General features: G+C 37.2%; 1 protein-coding gene across 2 annotated transcripts in view; it reads left to right on the top strand.

Moving 5' to 3' along the window:
* Positions 1 to 23,417, top strand: part of GRIN2A (glutamate ionotropic receptor NMDA type subunit 2A) — a 188,712-nt gene that overhangs the window by 83,352 nt on the left and 81,943 nt on the right. For both annotated transcript variants that reach the window (XM_040592942.1, XM_040592943.1), the window contains exon 4: positions 21,835 to 22,427. In XM_040592942.1, the coding sequence (XP_040448876.1) occupies positions 21,835 to 22,427 (593 nt within the window). The remainder of the gene's footprint in view (positions 1 to 21,834; positions 22,428 to 23,417) is intronic.

The raw sequence follows: 23,417 nt of genomic DNA on the forward strand, positions 1-23,417 counted from the left end.
TTACATTCTTAAAATCACGTTTGCTTTGTTGAATGCACTTTGCTAAGTGGCACCATTTGCTTATTACTTGGATAACCATATACAAGTACATAGAAAACTGGGGGGGCGGGGCGGGGGGAAGCGCCAAACACAAGAACAACCAACAAACCCTGAAAATTGACTTTTTTCCCCCTACTTATACCTTTTCCATTGCAATGGAAAGCAGCAGGGAACTAAAGAGGGTAATGACCAAAGAGTAGGTTGCCAGCAACAGAACAGAGTTGCAAGCTTTTCTTAGGAAGAGATCCCTTCTATTCTGCCTGCAGAACTGGTGATTTCTTAAGCATAGAGCATGTGTTTCTTTTGGCTTGAATTGCCAGCTTGGACTGGTGTTACATTGAATTATTGGGCAGCCAAATCAAAGGTGTGACGATAGTGATGACACAGTACAGCTATAGTTAAAACTCAGTGTATAGCAAAAGTAGTAAATCACACTAATTGGTTCTATTAATATTAGTATTTTGATAATAAACAATACATTTTTTTTTATATTTAGTACTATAGTTAAATACTAAATAATATAAAAATAAATAGTAAAGAATGTATTTTAAAACTGCACGTTCATGGAAAAAGTATATATTTTCCTTGGTACACTAGTGGCAAATCTGACTGACACTGAAGCTGCTGAGAATTTTTTCTTGAATTTAAGTAGGACCTGGAGTTGAAACCTTGCTATCTACTCTTGTTTCTGTAAAAACTTAGTCGAGGTTTTCAGTATAAGATTTAGATCTGCCAACATGTATGTTTAATAAAAAAAAAAATCCCCCAAACAGAAGAAAAACCAAAAACCTGGGCAGCACTTCTCTGAACTATCTTCACTGGAGGTATACCAAGCCTGATGCTGAGCAGGATCACTGATCACTGTGATCGTGAGCAGGACTGGATTATCTTGGAAGATAAGAGATAACGTGCCACATCAGTAAGTCCTGCTGTCAAGGGGGGGAGGCAGGCTGGGCAGCAGCTGCTGAGGTCCTGGTGTCCTTCATATTCTCTCTAGTACCTGCCTTTCAGTCAAAGCGCTGCCTTGTGCTGCTTAGACATACATTCTGAATTTAGATACCTGGTTAGTACTTTCTCATCTTTAATTGTGAACTTGCTTTGTCTTTTTCTGGATCCATTAGACAGCCTGGCAAGACTGGGAGCAGGCTGATCCAGACAGCCTCCTGTAGTAAGTTTTGAGATGAGTTTTCCATATATCTGCACAAACACTGCATCTCAGGCTGAGCCACTTTATAATCACTGCCATCTAATCAGTGCTGCTTTTCTAATTTAAAATTGAAGATTTCCTGTTTGCTAAGAAATTTAGCAATTCCGGTCAGACATTTTAACCTACAAGAAAGAGATAACTTTGCATGTGCCGTATTTTCGTATTTTGGGCAAGTAAAAAGTGATCGCAGAACTTGGTGTGCTGTCGATTCTGGTTCAAGCTGATCATTAAAGCAGATGTGCTTAGCTAGACCTTTCCCTATGCAGTGAGCTTCCCCCAAAAAACTCAAATGGTTTTAAATTTAAAGCAAGGGTTTATTGTAATAAGTAGGGGTTTTAAAAAAAGTATTAATTAACAAAAAATTTAAAATAACTTTTGAAGAGAGGACAGAAATAGGAAAGGTTTATACGCTATTTTACCAGGAATCACATTTCTAAGACGTGATTACTCTGCTTTCCTTCAGCAGGATAATTACAGACAGACGTGTTGGGATAAACTCCTCTATGTTTAGGAATCATTCAAACACTATAATGCTATGTTTATGGAAAGTCTGTAAATTAGCTGTGAGCACTCCAGCAATCATCATTATGGCTCAGCACACATGGGGTTCAACACCCACAGACAGGCTTTTCTTGCTGCAAATGACATTTTTGTTTGTCTCAAATGAGAATCCATGCACTATGGGTCACTTGAGAGCTATGTCTCTCTTCCACTTCTAATTAAAACAACTCATTTAAAAGAGGAGGAATTTAATTTTCACTTCATTATTTGTAAAAAGCCCAAAAGTGATTTCTATCATAGCCTTTTAATGACAGAATAAAATGCCTTCCACGAAACAGCAAGGTTCCTCACCCCAGCAAACATCATGCCAGGAGATTTTAAAGAGGTCCCTCACAGATCTGGAAATTAAGGATTCACCTTTTAAAAATTCTTATGGAAGAGGTTTGCATCTTTTTTGTTACAAAGAGACAGATACTTGTTTTCCTTTAGCAAAAGTGAATACTTTCTATTCCTAGGTGTTAACCAGCTAAGCACTCAGGTATTGGGAGGCTTTAAACTGAAATTCGGAATGTCAGATTTTTCTAATCTGGGGTTTGTCATGTAAAAAACATGGCATGCCAGATCTGCACAGATGAAGAACAAGTGGGTTTTTTTTTCCACTGAATATTTGTATATATATATATATATATATATATATATATATATATATATATATATATATATATATATATATATTTCAGTTTGCAAGTTTTCATGTTTGTAAAATCTGAAAACACCCCAAACCAAAAAAACCCAGGTTGTTTTAATTCAATAAATGCACCATAATATGGCATTTCCTGGTCAAGAAACTTTAGAACATGTTTGGATTATGTTGGGAAGTTATTATGAATCTGGGATAATTCTGCCATTAAACTCCAATAATCCCCACCCCCATCTTCTGCTGATGACACTATCTGGTCTTGTGGATCATTTTTTCCTGAGACAAATTTGAATAGTTGAACACTTCTGAGATGGTTAGTAGAGATGAATGTGGTATATTGATCATAAGAAAGAGACCTCTGTCTTTTGGAGGAACACGCTTCTAACATGATAACAACTCTACTGGGCTCCCTCACAGATCTAGAAATTAAAAAATCATTTTGGTTAACATATTATGGAAAAGGTTTGCACAAGTTGTAACAGATAGTAAGATGGGTATTTGCTTTATTTTTATTATTAGAAGCGCAGGCTTTACAGCCATGGATGCTGACCAGCTGTAGGGCTATTCGAGATACTGGATCAGACCTTGACTGTTTTAGGATTTTACTTCTGGAAAACTGCTAGAAATATTATTCTGGAAATTGATGTAGTCTTTAATATATTACCAGTGCTAAAGGGAAGGACATCCCTGTAATCCTGTGTGTGTATTTGTATGCTTGATCTGTGTGATGTGTTATGAAATTTGCTACTCCTTTTTTTCATTATTTCATCAGTCTGCCTATGTGCAAGTATAGTAAAGCTAAGTTAAATTTCTGTCAGTTCATAGAATATTACTGACATGAGAGAGGGGGGTCAAAGCACTGTGCAAGAATTGTAGCCTGAAGAAAAATTCAGCCAGTCCACTTTCATTAACTTTAAATGGCCTTGGCAAGTCTTAGGTGTAATATGGAAAGAAACTTGGAAGGCTGGAGGACTGTGGAAAGGGAATTGGGATATGAAAAGGATTTATTTGTAGCCCAAGCTGAAGAAGGAATGCAGAGCTCAGAACATGACCTGGGTTCTGAAAAAAACCAAGCAAGCAAACAAGCAACAAAATGCTTTATCCCTGCTTACCTTTGCCCCAAGTCTCCAAAACATCTGTTTAGATTATTTTTGCTAGTCTAGTGCTTTATTTGGCTGATGGATAAATTATAGGTAGTATTCTTCTGTTAGCAAGTGAACTAGAAATTGCTGTTCTTGCCCTCTACTGGAAAAAAACTGAAATAATTTTGGCATTATAAAACTCACTTGATTAAAATAAAGTCTGATACTTTAAGCTTTTAATGACTAAAATAGTAAACATCTTTGGTTCTGCAGTGGTTTCATAGTTTCTTCAAATGACTCATTGACTATTAAGGCACCACTTAGTGTGATGGAGTCACTATGACAGGAGGAATATGTTGTTGCTGTGCGTATATAAACGTACGGGTATGTTTGGGGATATATAGGGATTATGTGCATTGTATATATTATAAGTGTTACTGTTAATATTTTTATATGCAGTACTTATATTATGTAACAAATAGAGTCCACAACTTTGTTGTGAAACAGATTTTTATCATATGGCCTACAAATACCTCCAAGGATGTTGTGGTACCTAGGTATGTATAATGATATGACTTGGAAAAGACTGAGAGTATCCTGCAGGGAACTGAACAGCTTTATGACCATATAGAAGGAAGAACTTGGCTGAGGAACAAATTCTAGAGGTTCTTGTAGCTGTAGTCTTTACTTCAAATCCTGTAATTTCAGTCAGCTGGTGTCACTTACTCATAACCCTCAAACTGGATATTGGTGAGCTTGCTGTTATGCAAGAGGGAGGTATGGTAATCATGCCTAATGAACTATCGTGACCTTATGTCATAGCTGTGATCTGTTTTGATGGGAATTGCATTTGTTGTTCTTTTGGCTTATTCGCTTTATGTAGTTTACCCTGCATGTTACATTGATTAATTGGTTGCATCATTAGTATTTGTTCTCAAATACTCAGGTATTCACATCTTTCTGCAAATATATAAAAAAAAACAACCAAACAAAAGAACCCCAAACCACAAAAATCACTTCTTACGCTGGTTTGCATGGCCAAATTAGAAATAACAAAGGACAGTCAGAGACCTGTGTTGTCTTCTGGAGTAACAGCATCAGCTGGACTATCTGTTCAGAGTATGAAAAAGGGAAGTCATATCTATATGCTGGGCAGAAAAAACAAAAATGAAATAATTATTTTTTAATTTCAAGGTCTTAATAAAGAGTGCAAAGCAGAATGAAACTGAACAACAGATGTGTAATACATTACCTGCAAAAAAATGCATTAACTAAATGCAAAGCTTGCTTAAATTTGTAGTGTTAACATACGTTTAGTATTTCCAAATAGTCCCTTGATGCTACAGTACAGAGATAGAAAATATAAATCCTGAATATTAGTTTAAATGGGCAGACATGTGATTTGAGGTAGTCTGCCTGATCTGATTTTTTTTTAATTGGAATGCGGTATAATTCTTACTTTGCTTTGCAATTAGTAATTTATATCATTACAACTATCAGTGAAATTCAAATCAATAGTGAAATTTTTAATGTCAATACCATCTCTGAAACTAACCTAAACTTTAGATGTGTAATTAATTTAATAAACTTCAATAATAGCAGACTAAATCTATGATCAGATAATAATTTCAGATATAAGTTATTTCACTCCAGTCTACATTCCTTGCTCCAGTCCCTGCAGTGTTCAGTATCATCCCTCTCCTTTGAAGTTACTGCTCTGGCAGCACTGAAAATCACTGCACACTCTTCATCATCTTCAGAGTGGAGCTGGCCGTTTTTAAGATGAATGAGACACAAGAGGCTGTTTGAGACAACCTGACTGATTTTGCACTGAAGCAACCAAGGAGTATTCATATGAATCTCTTCCAGCTGCACCACAAAGGCAATTGCTGTCAATGGGAGGTAACATATTAGAGGTCAATAAAAAGCTGGGTGGATGGGGCACATCTGTTAAATAATTTAAAACACATCTGGCTTTAATATTTATTATCATTCATTGGCCTGAGAAATCTGAGCAGTCTGCCAAGCAAACAAAATCATATTCTCATGATTTACAAGATTTTCCAGTCTGTAAGTCTTGGAGTACAGGACTTGTGCAATGACAAAACACATTAATGAGAAGGTCCTGGGGCAGTGTGCTCTCCCAAACTTTGATTAGAAGCTAGATTAGAACAAGTACTGGAAGGTCTAGTGGTTGAAACCCACACCTTGCCAAGAAAGTAACGGTAGTTCAAATAATAACACAAAGACTAATGTAATTTGCACAAAGTTACATTCAGCCAAGGTCATAGAATCCAAATGGTTTATGTGGGGAGGGACCTTAAAGATCACCCAGTCCCAGCCCCCTGCCACGGGCAGGGACACCTCCCACCAGCCCAGGTGGCTCCCAGCCCCGTCCAGCCTGGCCTTGGACACAGCTGCTCTGGCTGACTTGTTCTGGTTGTCCTAGTTATCTATAAACTGGTAATGGTGTGACTGCTGTGCCTTCCCACAAAGTTATTTAAAGATCAGGGCTTACTTTTAATGATTGTCATCTGCCCACCCCTACCCACCCCCCCACCCACCCCCTGTTTCTTATAGTACTCCAGTACATAGAAATAGGACAACACACACTTTCAAAAACATGTACATTAAGTTGTTGGTATGTATGGGGCCACATACTAGTTTCTGTATAGAGACAGAGCTCTGAAAAGCAGATGATGAACATAAAAGAGGTTGACTTCTCTGATTTGTGTGGTTAAGGGAATAAATGAAACTGGTTTATGAGTATAATGCCAACTGCATCATGTTTGAGAGCTAAACTTTTGCTCCTCTTACTCATCAAATATCCTGAGACTGTCTGGAGATCCTGAGGAGTCTGAGTGCATGGGCCCCATCTCTCTGTGGTGGGCAGGAATTCAGCTAAGCTTTGCAGTAACTAAAGGAGCTCCTGTTTTCACACGTTCTTCACGCTGCTTGGTGGGGGTGGGAAGAGGTCTGTGTTAAACATGCTAAGAGAATTTGAAAACGTTTAAACAGTTTGGAAAATTACCTCATATTCATGAGTAGCAATATGCACCTAGCTGTGGGTTTCATAATTCACCTGTGTACGTTTAATTAGTTCTCTGAAGGAAACTGAAGAGGTGACAAAGTCTTCCCAGATAGTGGTGTTAGCAGTCAGGCCCTGTTTGTATCTGTTCTGCTTGTTTGCTGAAGAAATGAATAATTTTTAGTACTGTCTTCTCAAATTCTTCTGCTCAGTGTATACAGATTATATGGATGATGTATAATAATAAATTTAACTTCTTTGAGATTGACTGGGCAAAAAAACCCAAAGGAAAATGTCCTTCTTAATCTCCTGGAGAGCAATGAAGCATTCAGTGGATGGAAGTCCTTAAGAGTACACAATTCTATACACAGTATATTTTACAGGTTTGAATTTTTTATCAGACCGCAGTAGAAGTTACAATATTTTCAGCTTTAATTTTTATTCTGTGATCAGATGATGTGTTATCATTTGATACACCAAGATAAAATTAGTAAGGTTATGTCCTGTGTTATGGGTATGTGTAGCAACCACGTTATCATTGATATGTGGCACTAAAACCACCTTTGGACCAGATTTACGCTCACTCGAAAGAGGAGACTAGAAACTCTTCTCTATGGATGGTTTCAAGACATTTCATGAGGTGTGGCATTGTAATATGACTTGTGCTAAATTATTCTGCATATCCCCAGTGATATGCATAATGTAAGGAAATGCATTATACTTGCTATTCTAAGGCTGTTCTTATTACAAAGAAAACCAGTTATATCTTTGAAAACTGATAGCTGTTGAATTGCAGCTTTTGTGAAAATGCCTTTTTGATACAGTCATTGTGCAGCTGCAGTCTGAAGTGACAGGTTATTGCTGGCTAAGCTACATTACTAAGATAATGGATAATTACTGCTGTAATTTAATGACTTAGACTTTTACTGGCCCTCACTGATTTCTTTAAAAATCATGTTACTCTTAGTATTTGTATAATAATAAGGATGATAAAGAACATGGGCTTTTGTAAATGGCATTCCTTAACTCTCTGATTTGTGTCCAGTCACCTGTCACACCGTATTACTTTTGCTCTATGCTCTTTTAATATTTTCTGCGAGAGGGTACAAATTCAAGTGACAGAGGATCCTCTGCTTCTGTTTTCCAATGAAGGTGCTCCATTTGAAATTGGGTAAAACCTTAATACTTTTATCAAGAACCAGTTGTTTTCCAAATATTTATTAATAATACATGATATACAAACAGCAAAAGAAAATATCTGCGGTTACTCATGAGGGAGTTAATTTGTTTCACACTATTCATGTATTTCTAATGGTGTCTCCGACATGCTGTATGTTTGTCTCTGGCTCGGTGTCAGCTATGAAGAGCAGAACTGGTAGAGGATGTGTTGGAAATAGCTGAACATTCATAGGCAGTGCTTTATTAGTAGATGTAAAGTAATTGTATTATTTTTATATAAATATTTAATATATATATATAAAAATAAAATTAAAGATAAAAAAGTAGATTAAATTTTTACTTGTGGGGTGCCTAGCAAAGTGTCCGTCAGGAGCGGGAAGCTCAGCCCATGCGTCAGTAGGTACTTGTGTGCACGACTTCTCTCTTGGTGTGCTTTCCCTGAGATCTACCCTGTCTGTCCAGGCTTATGCTGAGGAACATAAGTGGGAATGTAGACTGAAATAACTTATTTCTGAAATTATTATCTGATCATAGATTTAGTCTGCTATTATTGAAGTTTATTAAACTAATTACACATCTAAAGTTTAGGTTAGTTTCAGAGATGGTATTGACATTAAAAATTTCACTGTTGATTTGAATTTCACTGATAGTTGTAATGATATAAATTACTAATTGCATAAATTGATCCCAGTCAATCTTTTCAGTGGATGGGATTTTGCTCCTTGCTTCATCCAAGTTCCTTTGCGTAGCTCGGTGATTCTGAATTCCTTGCCAGTGGTTTTGAAGTGCCAGGCTGCCCTATGCAAGAAAAGTTGGCTAGAGGAAAAAAGATGCATGTTGTGAGACACTGACCATTCTCTGCAGTCTGTTTGATAACAGAAACATGGTCATCTGTTCTTGGTGTGTTTTACAGTGACACTAATTCTTCATACCTGCTCCTGTCCTGATCTTCAGCAACTGATTTTACTCCCATAGAAGTCAGGGAGGAGCACAACAGAGCTTTTCTCTACATGAGCTTGTTTCTACTTATTTCTCTGAGATTTCTAATGAACTGAGACTATTGCAGTTGTAACCACAGATGTCTGTCCACTGAGAATAATCACAGAGATCACATAAACTTCTGTATAGTCAAGTATTCATCTCCTGAAGAGCTTCATGTAGGGGAGCAACTCCACTTTCTGTGGAATGGAGCACCTCAAGTAATGTGGCATATTTTTTACATCTAATTTTTCTTTTCTTTAGCAATTTTCAATACATACTGTGCAGGAAGTCTGGATTACTTAGTAGGGTTTTGTAAAATCAACACTTTTCTCCCTAAAATGAGTGTATCTGCTGCTGAACACAGGACAACCCATGCTTGCTCCACAGATCCATCTTTGTTGCACAAGAGGGTGAGATTCAGTTCAGCCTCATTATTCATCTTCTTTTAATTATCTGTTAATGTAACATGAAATGTCATCATCTGGAAAACTCACATGGCTTTTATATAGAGAATTATGATTCATGGAAAGTAGTGCCAGAATTGCTTAGTGAATGCTGTGTGGTGAAATCTTTCTCTGTTCATCCACATTTCACCCATATTTCAGGAATTTTGGTGGAGTATGTGGCAAAGAATCAGGTCACGGCTTTTTCTTTTCTTTTTTGGTAGTAAATGTCACAGTAAGCCATGGCAAGTTTGAGGATCAATCCTAAAATACTTATGTTAATAAGTTGTTTAATCACAGTGCAATATTACACTTGCTGTGAGTAGCAAGTGGCAGATGGAAGTGGCTAGGATGCTGCTTTCAAGTCTCAGTATTTTTCAGACTGGATTTTGGATACTGAAGGTCCATGGGTTATTTCTAAGGAACTGCAAAAGATGAGCAATCTTGTACTCTGTAAACTTAAAACTGCTGTTCTAGGGTATAGCAATAGGGTACACAAATGGAGACAAATCAGGATACACTAGTTTAAGACAAAGCACAATCCCTTGTGACTATTACACAGAAATCTAAACTGCAATTGCAACTTTCTCAACAAGCTTTGTTACATAAGGTCCCTGAAATGTAAATGAGTACTCATCTTTTATGTGTGGAACCAAAGGTACTTAACAACTTGTAAGAGCAGGTGTTTTGTTTGTTAGCCTTCCTACACAAAAGGCTTTTTTTTAAATTTTTTTATTATTATTATTCAAAGGAACCCAAAGGATTGGCATGTAAATCCTTTTGATGCACAGTTTTATTAATGAAAATTAGCAAGTACCCCCACTTTGGTTGGTAGACAATCTATTTCAGTTAACTGAGTACTTAAACACTTTTCTGAGGACACATGTAGTAGCATAAATGGGCATGGCTGAACTCTCCTGTCTGTGCAGATGCTCTATTCTGCATAAGCACGCCCACCTTTGGAGGCTATTAGGCACCCTGAGCTCCTATTGAATTTCGATATGAGGGTACTTAAAATTTAGTTGCATTATGGATATTTGAAATCTATTAACTGTTGTAGTCTATACTAAGATTAGATAAAAATCTTTCATGTTTCCCACCTAGGTTAGAAAAACTCTGAAGTTTATTTTTATATTTTCATAGGAATCTGTAGAAGTCATTGATTTGCATGGTGTTGCAACTATGTAGGAAATAGCTAAATGCATAGTGTTGTCAAATACAACTAATAAAAATTTCTGACACTAAAACCATCAACCCAAATAATATATTTTGTTACTTATTTGTGCTCAGTACAAGGGTTATTATGTCTCTTTCTTCAAAGTATAAAGACATTGTGGAAGTTAAGGAAACTTTTTTTATATAGCTGGAAATGAGATATTCAATTTGCTGTAGCACTGTGGTATTTACTGTATCTAGTATGACTGCCAAATCTGTAATAATTTCTAAAAAGAATTACTATGCCTTGTAAGGACCTAAATTTAGTATTTTGAACATTTCCTTTCTTGAAGTTATTTTTTCCTCTGATATTTACTGTAAATCAGAACCATGCTTTTCCTCTACTTAAATAAGGAATAGTAACTTGAGATAAGCTATTTAGTAGAAGAAATAGTTTTACTGCCGGTATAAAAATCTCAGTAATTTGAATATATGTTAGTAAAGCTTTTCTGCCTGGAATATTATTTGCTTATGGGAATAATACTTGGCAAATCTCTTGATGTGCAATATTCTTCCAAGTAAATAAGCCCATGCATCCTTAAATAGAATGCCAAAAAGAAAATGTGGACTCAAAAAGTAGTTGCAACAGAGATTTTTGTCTGCATATTTCTGTTACAGTACCTTCCTTACTATCCATCATAGAATGCAATGTTAAATACTTGTGTCCTTATCTGGTTAGCACATTGACATTGAGAAACTGGTGTATCTGCCTACAGCTGAATTCCGCATTCATCCTCATTCCATGTTCTTCCTGTGTTCCTTCCCGTATAGATGCAGTAGCTCTGAGTGCTGGAGACTTTGAAACTACTTTAACACAAATATTGTTGGGTTTTGGGGTTGTTTTTTGTTTTTGTTTTTTTGTGATTTCAGCTATGATTATTGAAAGGCTCTGCAATGAATACTAGTGAAATATCATGCGTTGTTGGTGTTGTTTGGGTTAGGTTCTTATCAGTAGGGTTCATTCTAAGATACGTGTAGTTAGTCACCCTCTCATCTTGAGCTAGGGTGACATGTAAGTACAGGTATAGATCATGCATATCAGAAATTTTGTAACTCAGTTTGCTTCTGACCTGCTGCTATTAAATGTACAATGGAAAAGGGTACTCAGTGCTAGATTGGTGGGCTGGTCACTCACTTGGAGAAAGCATGTAACTTCTATCAGCATAACAGAAGAGCAGCTGTAGCTTTGCCCAGGGACCAAAGGTGATGCCTAAAGAGGAGAATATAAAGGATAAGCATAAACGGTATTTCCCTTGAGTACCCTCTCTTCTTCAGATCTGCTGAATGTACTAAGGGCAGAGGAGCATACTGAGTATTTTGAAACATTTCCTTCTAGAAGAATTTTAAAGCAGCATGAATACTTTGGATAAGTTGTGATGTTTTTATGACTTTGCCTTCCAAAGGCAGGTGAGTCAAGCTTGCACCTCTTCTTGTTTAGCACCCAGACTACCTGGGTGACCAAAATGTATGTGTTGTCTTGAAGAGATCAAGAATCTTGAAACTCTCATCTTATCATCATCTTCCTCTGCTATTTCAACATATCCCACAAATCTCTGTTTCTATGGAAAGCTGCTCTGAATGGCTTCTTGAGCTCCATTCAGCCTTCCTCTTAAATTTCCTTCCCGCCTGTCTGTCTGTCCTCCCCAGCTAGCCTCTGGCTGCTGGATTTCTCTCTTGGGTCCAGTTCGCTGGAGCAGACTAGGTACGCAGAGGTGGCTAGTCCAAGAACCCTGGCTCATAAAGGAAAAAGCACAGAGTTACAAGCACACAGCAAAAAATTAAATTGGCTTTATATTTATTTTATTTGCTTAATATTTTATGCTCACCATTTGGTGAAAGGGGGTGGAGGGGGAGGTTGTTTGTTGCCTTCATTTTTACTTGTTAAGTGTGGATGTATGGAAATGACTTAGTTAATGGTTTTCTGGCTCCTCATCATCAGCACAAGTGAGAAGTATTTTAGCATTCAGTTGAGACCAAACGTTTTCAGAGAAGGAAAAGATGTCTTAAGGTATTTTTATTGATATTTAATTGTGCATATCTTTGTATACAATATATGGCATTTATGCACACAAGCAATACATGCTATAAGTAATCAGCCTATTTGACTTGATTCAGCTGCCATTAAATGATAAATGGTTACTGATGCTGGATTTAATGTTGGATTCTTTGCCATAGTATATTTAAATGTTATTGTGGCCAAGTAAAGTTTTGATTCTGTTTGCAGGGTTAATGAGTTTGGATGGTGTGGGTTTTAAAGCTCCTAATGACTAAAACTGTATGAAAATCCTTTTGCAAATTTCATTGATGCAGGAATTGTAAGCAGTTTGTTATTGCAGGATTTCTTGTGCAATGCTTGTACTAGATAAGAAAAAAATTGAACAGAGAATGATACGTGTCCTCAACCACTCTAAATCCTTGTTCTGAACAACTTTTCCTGTAGGTTGGGGGTCTATGATACTTATCTAAATTACTCTGTAATGTCATCTTACAGTTAAGTGAAATGGTTAGTATGTTAGACACCAAATAGATGGAATGAATATTTATCTCAGGGATGAATTATTGCATAGCATTGATTCTTGAAAATTTCCATAAGCTGTTGAAACAACTTACATTTTTTTATTTCACAGTAATAGTAATGTAAACACATGAAATTTTACTTAGCTGAAATACTACCATTAAACTGAAAAAATCCTACCAAATCTACATATTTTAATCGTGCAGGTACCCCAAAAGATGTCAAGTACATTATATTCTAGCATATTCTGTGGATAGCTCACAGGAATTTGTGTGCATGTTTAAACTTAAGGCAGGAGTAGAGCAAAATTGTTTTGGGTGACTGATTTTTGGGGAAAAAAACCTAATTAAGCTGGTGCTGTAAAAATCAGACAAAATGTGGCCATTGTGCTTTTTAAAGACTAAGGAGATAACCATTTGGGGCAGTAAAATATGTAAGGCTAAACTATTAAAATGAAATCTTATTTGCTGAAAATTTTACAAATACAGATTAGCAAGCTTCACTTTTTATTGAAGAGGAATATAAAACACTGGTTTTTCATTTGTTTCTCTTTCTGGAGTTCCTTGAAAGATTTTGATTATTCCTTTGTGTTAGAGATCCATCTGCCGACACCAAACCCTGGCTGTCAGGGACTCATTTTGAAAGCAACCAGTTAAACCTCGTATACACGGCTGTTTTCAGTAAGCACGGCCATTAACAGTAGGGGCGTTGTTAAGATTTATGATTACAACTAGCTGTCTGCTCTAAGAAATAACGTAACTCAGTGTAACTGAAACGCTTTGATTTTATATCCATCAAACTGCCCATGAATCAAGGGAAGCTCATCTCTGATGGCCTTATGGGAGCAGATGTGGTTCAAAGGAAATGAACTAAGTGAATCGACAGATAATTCTCAAGTTTCAGCCTGTGGCTATAGAGGAAGGTGAGAAATTCACACAGTCCAGCATGTTGGTTGGTATAAAATGTGTAGTACCTCACTACTGATACGAAACAACGTGAACATTGGTAAGTAATGCCCCAGCACGAATATAAGAGAGCAGGATAGTGGGGACAGGTAGTATATATGCCAGGATTTTTCTTTATTTTCCAGGAACCTGTGAGGCTCATTTGGCTGGTATCCTTCATCCATCTTATGCTTTTGTGGTGTTTTGTTTCCAGAGGTAAATTATATGAGTTACAATGAAATACCAGTGCTAGGAGAGGGTGAAGTTATTCGGCTTTTCCTTTCCTTGGATGTCTGCTTCTATTCCTGCTGGTTTTCCTGAGTCTTGGCCTTTCACCAGACTAATCCACAAGCTTATTGATGCCTTCTTATTGCTTTTAATTTCTGTTATCTAGTGAAAGGCTTTCTATGGTTCTGAAAAATTATTTGTTCGTTTCTGAGAATAAGTCTAGGCTTTCCTTCTTCCAACAAGTACATTTTGAAAGTTTTGCAGTAAGATCATGGTTTTGGTTTCTCTTTACCACATTTTATAGCATCATTTAATTTTTTATTTTTCTCATCCAGCTAGGTAACCTATACAGAACAGATCATCATCAGTTTGTTCTAAACTCCCTTGCATTGCTGGGGGGAGAACAGGAACAGTGCTCCGGTTTCTCCTAACGTCATTATGACTGTGTTGTGATATATCAGATATGAGTTGTTGGCAGATTAATGTTTTTATAGAGCAGAAAGGCAGTTACTTTCACCAGTATTGCTGGAGTATCTTCACAGCAATTGTCTTCTCTGTCTTTAAGAAGTGATTAACTTTCCTGATTGCTCTCCCATCATTCATAACAACTGTTTGAAGAATTTTCACTGAAAGAACAGATTCCAGATCTCTCCATGTGAATTCAAGTATTCCTTGAGGTGAAAGACGTGCTGCATAGCTAATTTATTTTTCCCATGGAAAATGAGAGTTTTTTAGCTCTTCAGGGGATTGTTTACTTGCATCAGTTTAGTGCTCCCTAATGACATGAATAAAGCAGAAAGATGCTGCTTGTACAAACCATGAGAAAACCAGACATCTAAATTTAAAAGATGGCAAAACATTTATCTGAGTTATGACAAGGCACATAAATAATACTCAGCTATATTCTATGGCATAAAATCTTTCCTCCTTGCTAACTTATTGATATATCAGGTCACACACATTTTTCAATTTTTATTTTCATGGTAAAATACTTACAGGAAAATAGAAACTTTTGTACAAAGCTCATCCTGTCCATAAATAAAAAACATTTTAGGACAATGCTAACACTTTACACTGATGTACAGCACCACATGATCCTGTATGCGTTAAAGAATGACTGATCTATATTCAAGAAATGTTTGAACTTACAAAGCAAACATGATTTGTCTGAAAATACTCTTTTTTTTCCCTCCCTTCTTGCAGGCATCAGTACTCCTTATATGTTGGGATTCTCTTTTGCTCAAAAGCTGTACAATAGCTGTTACTCATCTAAATAGCTATAGTACATTCAGCTCCATGCTGCTTTTTCATAGAAATACCATTTTGCCCTTCCTCATTGAAATGTCCATGTTGTAAGACATTTCTGTAACTGCAAAATTTGAAATTTATCTAGAAAGGAGACACCTTGTGACTAAACCTTTCATGAAATGACCACACAAAAATTCATGATGGTTTGCATGAATCTTTTCAGGATTTCACAAGCTTGGTCACAGGTTTGTTGATGCCATTTCAGCCTTTGAAAACACTGTCCTGGTTGAACAGAATCTCAGACTGAGACACCACAATTTCCACTGTTTGAACAATCCATGAAAGAAAGCCCAAGTGTGTTAAAAACCAGATGGTGCCCTCCAGCCAGGGAATGGTTCGTGAGCTCTCTGCAAAACTAGTTGCCTTCCATAATTAAGTTATGTTGTTTCACTGTAATGATTGTTGAGTTGCTTTAATTCATTAGACATGACACTCTTATTCAAAGAATGTAAAGAATCAAAAACTAGTGGACTCTGCAATGATCTGTAGAAAACCTGTTCTTGATCCTTTGTGTTTGTATATTTGCTGTTCTGGTATAGAAAAACAATTGTGACAAACGTCAACTCTTGTATCAAGCCCAGATAAGTAGATAGATTAAAATTTAATGGATACATTACTGCAACAAAAAAGCCCATCACCATAAAACCTATCTGTTATCTAGCAAAGTTCTTAGAATAAAACCATGACCTGAAAATAGAGACACCTCTGCAAAATGAATCCCTGCAGGCTCCTTCTGGAAATGGGAAAAAACCATGCTTGATTAAGCTGGTGCTAACCTTTCAAAATCATGTTTCTCTGATATTTATTCCTTGAAATAATAAAAGGGGACATGTCAGATGTTGGAAAGCCATGACCTACTCCCTTGCTTGCTACTGCCCTTTTCTAACTTGAGTGTTCCTCTCCCCAACCAAATTAAAATAAAAGGTAAGCCCTTTTTGCTGATCTTTATACATTTTGTGGCTCTGCATTTGCCCCAGTTAAACTACAAAGTAATAAAATTTGCATCCCTTTTTCTAGCTCTGCTAGAAGGCCTTAGTCTTCTCCGTGACAAGGGGTGAAACATGCAGATCTGAAGAAATTAAAACCTGTAGGGTGGGGGTTGCAGGAGCCCATTCCCTCACCCGCAGAGGGGCTTCCCCTCCCCGCCAGCTCAGCTCATGCCAGGGGACTGGCGCGGGGGCTCCAGGTGTCGCTGCACCGGGGTGAGTTGGCTCCAGGTTGAGTGCAAGAGGCGAGCTGGTCTTCACCGGGGCTGGGCATGGGCCTTGCTGCCCCTGGGCTTGTCTCAGGGGGATGGCAGCTGGGGGTGCCGCGCAGAGTGCTGGTGGCTGGTGGGGGATGCCTGGGGCCCGGGCAGCTCTGTAGCCCATGTGGGAGGGCAGGAAAGCAGCACCCAGAAGAGAGGCAGGTATCGGCAGGGAAACCTGCAGGTGAGAGTCATGCATGGTTTTTCCATGTGAGAGGCCAGAGACGTGACAAGTCCTTGGGAAGCAAATCTTTTCTGCTGTTTGTAATAATTAGTAGATTATTTCCAGCCTTACATGTTGCTCTGCTTTGCCTGAAAGTACATAATTTTGTATAATTTCCCCCAAATTTCTCCCCTGGTGATAGCGGGGGAGATTTTTCCCTGGGCACCTCAGTGAGATGTTTGTGTTGGGAATTGCATGTTCTATACCGTTAATGAATAGAGGCAGGAATTTAATAACTTAAGAGTTTAGAAATGTGCAGGGTATCTTGGGAGGAAAGGTTTTCCTTTCAGCTCCTCCACTTCAGGGTTTCAATTTACTGAAAGTTTTGCACGGGTCTCTGTGGTACCCCAGAGGAAGACTGCGTGGCTGAAACCTGGATATTCATGACAAAGAAACATGAAGTGAATCGTGTTTACCTGGGGATCAGTACATTGTTTCAAGTCATCCAAGAAAAATGGTACCAAGTTAACACACTTTACTTACCTACATTTAAGACTGGTACAAATAATTTCTTTCTGCATATTTTTCACGTGATGCTAAATTATTCAGCTTAAATTCATGGCTAATCTCTGGCTGTCAGTTTTCCCAGTCTTCATAAAAATGCCAAATTAAGTACCATAATTCATTAAACAGGAAACAGCTTGCACTTTATATGTCGACCTAGCACCACGTGCCTTAAATCTGTTATAAAAAATGCAATGTCTAAGTTACGGTGGTGTAAAGTAGGAGAAAAATAATTTTTGCTGGATCTCTGTGGAGGAGACAGAGTGACCAAGATAACTTTGAAGTCCTACTTCTAGTTCTGTCGTAGTAATCTGGTTTCTAGCTGAATAAAATCATCTCCTGGATTATGTTTTAAACCATGTTTCATATTGGGTTTTGCTACCTGTCCTAATGTTTTAACAGCAAAACAATTGTCCTCAACAAGTCTGCCAAGTGGAAAATCAGTTTGGTCTTATGTTGACCCCTACCTTGGTCTTGTTTAGCATTTCATTTTCATTTATCAAAATGTATACTGTTTTACATAACAAATGTTTCTTTCCTTAGCTAACAAACTGTTGCACCTTTGCCCCTCATAGACATAAGCTAGTGTCAGGGCTTACCTCAGCTGTTAGAGCAGCTGTGAATATGCCCTGCTGATCTCGTGGAAAAGCTGGAGCTAGGAAACTAAGATGTCATGAAAATAGCTGAGGATGAGGTTTCAAGATAAATATTCCTGTAAGTTGTTGGAATTGGGGAAGTGAAATTTGCAATTCTGACAACAGTGACAGATTCATAGACTCGGTACACTAATTAAAAAGCAACTTACTCTAATATATTAACCTATGAAATGACAGCACCAGAGAGCTGTTCTGTTTTGTGGACAAGCATGAGAATGTTGAAGTGCCCTTCTCCTGTAACGACAGAATTTTATATTGTATACAAAATTCAGAACTGTTAAGCAAGAATCAATTGAAGGATTACTGCCTTCTGGTGTGAAACATATGGGGAGATGTTTTGCTATAAACTGTATGTTCATGTGCAAGACAAAAAGAAATGAAAAGTTTCCATTTGTTTTTTTCCTTCTCTTTTAATTGCTGGTTGTTTACATAGCTGTGGTAGAATCCCGCTAAGAAGCTGGATAATAAAGCATTACTTAATCATTTCCACAACTACTTTTAAGTAAATTTTTGGTCATATCAGTGTAACATCTTGGGATCTTCATGCTTTGGGATTTATCCGTGGAATTCCTTTATATAAAGGCTTCTTGTATGGGGTGAGTGGCACAGCTTCCTTGCATGCTCCCCCAGTAGCTTCAGTAGATGGGGCCGTTGAGGAAAGAAACAGAACGTTTCTGATATGTATTTAAGCACCTCCAATATTACATCATGTATTCCTACTTCAGCAACAACTTGGATGTCTTGGTAGATGACAAGATGACAGTTAAATGAAAATATCTGAGTAATTTTGGTTTTTTACAAGCATCACTTTGGTTTGCCTTTTAATACAGAACAGTAGAACTTAAATTCTAGATGTGTAATGAAATACTAAGTCTGTATGAAGCAGAGGAATAACCATGTTTTTCAGGAAGAATGTGAAGCTTTAAAAAGCCCCAAACGAACAGTTCCATAGATGTTTCAGCATATAATAGTTGAATCCCTTATAGTTTTATTTATTTATTTGCTATTTCTTCACTAAACTTTTTTTTTCTCCCTAAATATAATGCATAATATGTCCTTGAATATTCTCCTTATAGGCACTTAAATATCTGCTGAAGTTTCTGAGACTGCAATTTGCTTGTAATCTTCCATCTGTTTCAAATTCATTGTAAACATGTACTGTCAGATCTTCAACTCTATAAAAGCATTACATGAAGTCAGTGGAGCTACATGGAATTTCTTCAGATGAGAATCTCACTTGCGATATTTGTATCTCCACTTTTCCTGAACCCGGTCTTGTTTTCACCATATAATTACTTTTTTTTTTCACCATTCTGATCACTAATTTGGTATCGTCTGATTTTGACTGAAGTTCACCTTCACAATTATGTGGAAAGGATTCATGTAATATGGGTGTGAACTTTGCAAAAATGTTTAATCAAAACTCCTTTCAGAAACTATTTTTCTAACACAATTTTTACAGAAGGAAAGGATTAATTTACATTACTTTTCTCTTGTTGTCAGGCTCCTGTAATGGGTGACACAGGCCATTGTGCGCAAGACCATTGCTCATTGCCAGGGAAGGTGACAAGGACTGCTCTAGGTTAAAAATCTGTATTTACTAGTTAAAAAGGTCACACTTCTAAACAGCCATGTGCATCGTTTGTTGCCCTGGAAAGCTTCTTGCTGCTGTATTAGAGAAGTTTCTTGTGATGCACAAAGGACCAAGTTGTGTATTTTGTTTGAAAGAATTATTCCACTGCCTTAATAGCTATAAACCATATCTAGAAATGGGGTACAGTGAAAGAATAGGGTGGAAATAATCTATTTAATTTACTGTAAATTATTTTACTTATTTTTACTGTTATGTAGCATAATCACAAGTAAAAAAAACAGGATAAGATAAGAGCTGGAGAAGAAAACTGAAGTGATTGCCTTTGCATTACAATTTTTTTTTTTTTATGCTCAATTAGGAAGCTACAGCAAATTTGGATTCATGGCATTGTCTCTAGATATCTTATTTACTTTGTAATAGTAAATCAATATTTAAACCATTAAATGCTGACTTTGAACAGATTTTGTGTACTGGGTTTCTTTAGCTGTAAGTGTTGCCAGATAAAAAGCTTGTTTGCTTGTTTGTTTATTTTTAAGTACATAGTGCAGGTCACCAGGAAATAGCTCCTGTAAGCATTCAGCAATCACATCTTCCTAATTAAATTCTTCTCCCAAATAGGTTTTATAACATCTGTAACTAACCCCAAACCAGTTCAGATCTGGCGCTGGCATTCAGACGCTGAGGTACCAGAGAAGCTGTGGCAGATGATTTCATTACCACCAGCAGTGTGTGTTTTGTACCTTCAATATCAGTCTTCATGGTCTGATACAAGTCATAAGACTTTTATTGCTGTCAAGCTATATAAAATCCTGCTGTCAGGTTCTTTACACTTGGAAACTAATAACACTTCGCATCTTCTATGAAAAAAAAATAGTTTGCTCAGAGTAGATTTCTGTAGCTACAATACAGAACTTGCAGATCTGAGTTAACCTTTCTCACTAATAATTGTATGTTTAACACCACCTTGCCATGAAACCTAAGTCAATAACCACATTCATAAAACTTTTTAAACTAAAAGCACCATGTGTGTCATTCCTATAAAGGCTGCATAAGAAATCTTGAATTGTTAATATCTTATTTTTATATCTTAAGCTTTTCTTTCAGCAGTGGTTCATACTTTCTTTATCTGAAAATGATGCACGTAAGTTTCCGCTCCTGGTCAGGAATAAATACTGAAGTAAAATGAAAATAAAAAATCATACAGCTTCCTGTGTACAGTTCTGGAACTGAAATAATTGTGATGTATATAAATCTAGAATGTAAAATTTGAAAATAAATTTAGATCTTACAGCAACTTGGTAAAAACAGACCAATGAAAATGTTCATAAATGTAGCTCTAAGAAAATATGTTACTGTGTTGGCTGTTTCTGATAATGTTGTTAAAATAAGAGGCACCTGTTCTTATGCTGAATAAAATGTTATGAATACTATAAAAAACTAAGGCAAATATTAAAAATCAGTCTAAAAATCAGTCTCCTAGCAAACTGACAGCACAGCTGCATCAGTCAGTGCAGCTAGCTGTTACAGACTATGGGGCCGTTGCTTGAATTTGCTTCTATTCAAGTCCTTTGATGCAGTTTGCTGGTTGTCCCTGTAGTCCCATCCTGTTAATTCTACATCAGACATCAATAGGCGATGTGCTCTAAACAGCACATGATCAGTAGTGAGCCCATGAAAGGCAGTGAACTCCGTACCTGGGATAATATATCTACTTCTGCAGATTCTGACAGCTTCCACCAAGTCAAATGAACCTGTGGGAATGAAGTATCCCTCAGACATTAGGTCTGGAGGTACAGAGGTTCTTCATATATGTACAGCATGTGCATTGCAATTTATTTTCACTGTAATAAAAGCTGGTACGAATTTATTGGGTCACATTCCTAATAAGTTTGATGAATCTAAAGCACCTGCTGGAGACGAGTCATTCGTTAGTGGGTGGCTGTCCCTAGGGAGCTTCCTCAGCAAGCAGTGTTAGATTTGTTGTCTTCAAGTGATCAAGCACTCAGAAATTTCCTACATAAAAGTCTGTCACTTTTTGACAAATATTTTAATTATCTGCGGTGCTTACTTATGATCAGTGTTGCTTATTAATGACATGAACGCGATAAGACAAAGAAAGTTATTAGAATGCAACACAAGTTTGGTAGCCGTGGTGGACGAAAGCAAGCAGAAGAATTAGAGATTATAGTCTCTTCACAATTGTACAAAATTTGTAATTTTTCACTGTGTTTGGTATTCTAGGATGTGATGTCCACGTTCTTCCAGTTTGGGGCATCCATCCAGCAAGAAGCCATCATCATGCTGAAGATCATGCAGGATTATGACTGGCATGTGTTCTCTCTGGTGACCACCACCTTCCCTGGATATCGAGACTTCATCAACGTCATTAAGACCACAGTGGAAAATAGCTTTGTGGGCTGGGACATGCAGAATGTCATCATACTTGATACTGCCTTTGGAGATGCCAAGACCCAAATTCAGCTGAAGAAAATTCATTCCTCCGTCATCCTGCTATATTGTTCCAAGGATGAAGCTGTCTACATATTGGATGAGGCTCGTTCCCTGGGCCTTACTGGCTATGATTTCTTTTGGATAGTTCCCAGTCTGGTTAGTGGTAACACAGAAATTACTCCCAAGGAGTTTCCTTCAGGACTCATTTCAGCATCTTATGATGAATGGGACTACAGTTTAGAAGCTCGGGTACGGGATGGCCTTGGGATTATTGCCACTGCTGCATCAGCCATGCTGGAAAAATACTCCTTCATTCCTGAGGCAAAAACTAGCTGCTATGGACAACTGGAGAAAAGCGACCAGCCATCTCACACCTTGCACAAGTAAGGCTTATTGGTTTGGGTTTTTTCCCCTACATAACCTTGGTAATTTTCCATCCTGTTGCCATTAAGTGTTTCTTGCAGGAGAGTATTGTTTTTTGTTAATCCCATCATGCCCTTTTTAAGCAATGATTTTCAGATGTTCCAAGGGAGTGGTTGGACTTGATGATCTTAAAGGTCTTTTCCAACCTAAATGATTCTATGCAAGAGAACTTGCTGCACTGATAACTGTACACATGGAAATGATGTTATGTGCTGTGGAGAATAAATACTGTTCTGGATCAGATATAGATAATGACAGAAATTGGTCATGGGTATGAAGCTGAGTTAATAAAATTGTGCTGTTATGCACTTTAACTATGAGGTAAAATTGCTAAAATACTCTGGAGGCTATACCTGAATAATCTGCATCATCAAGATGCTGGAAATATTTTAGAAGACAAGAGATATGCAGCAATAAAGAGGTGACCCTGGAAATTATATAAGTGTTAGATTAGTTGGGCAGCTTTTATCACCTAATAACTGAAATTTGTCACTTCTGGTCATGAGGGTTTAATTTTTGTCACTTGTACAAGAATAACTGTAAAAATTAATCGGTATTAATCCAAGTTGATATTTTCTCAAAACAGATTGTCATATGGGAACTGCCAAGGTTTAAATCAGGATTCTTTGCTGGTTTTTGTTGTTTTTTTATTTTTCCTTTCTATGATCCCTTTTAGATGTGGTACTCCTGATTACTTCTATCTAAATTGTTCCGTAATATGTCACATAGTAATATATTTCTTTATCTGCTTTGTGAAAGGAAGTAAAGGGAATCTTGTGTATTTTAAATAGCTCTTTACAATATCTCATATGGAAGTTACTAAGCAGTATTTATGAAATTTGTTCTGACCAAATATTGCAAATGAAGCACTTTCCACAGAAAAGTGGGATGGAATTGGCACAAGAAGGAAAAGCAGTGCTGATTTCATCTAGGAGGTTGCAGAACATTTT

Source organism: Falco naumanni, chromosome 4 (assembly GCF_017639655.2).
Source record: "Falco naumanni isolate bFalNau1 chromosome 4, bFalNau1.pat, whole genome shotgun sequence".
NCBI classification, from domain to species: Eukaryota; Metazoa; Chordata; class Aves; order Falconiformes; family Falconidae; genus Falco; species Falco naumanni.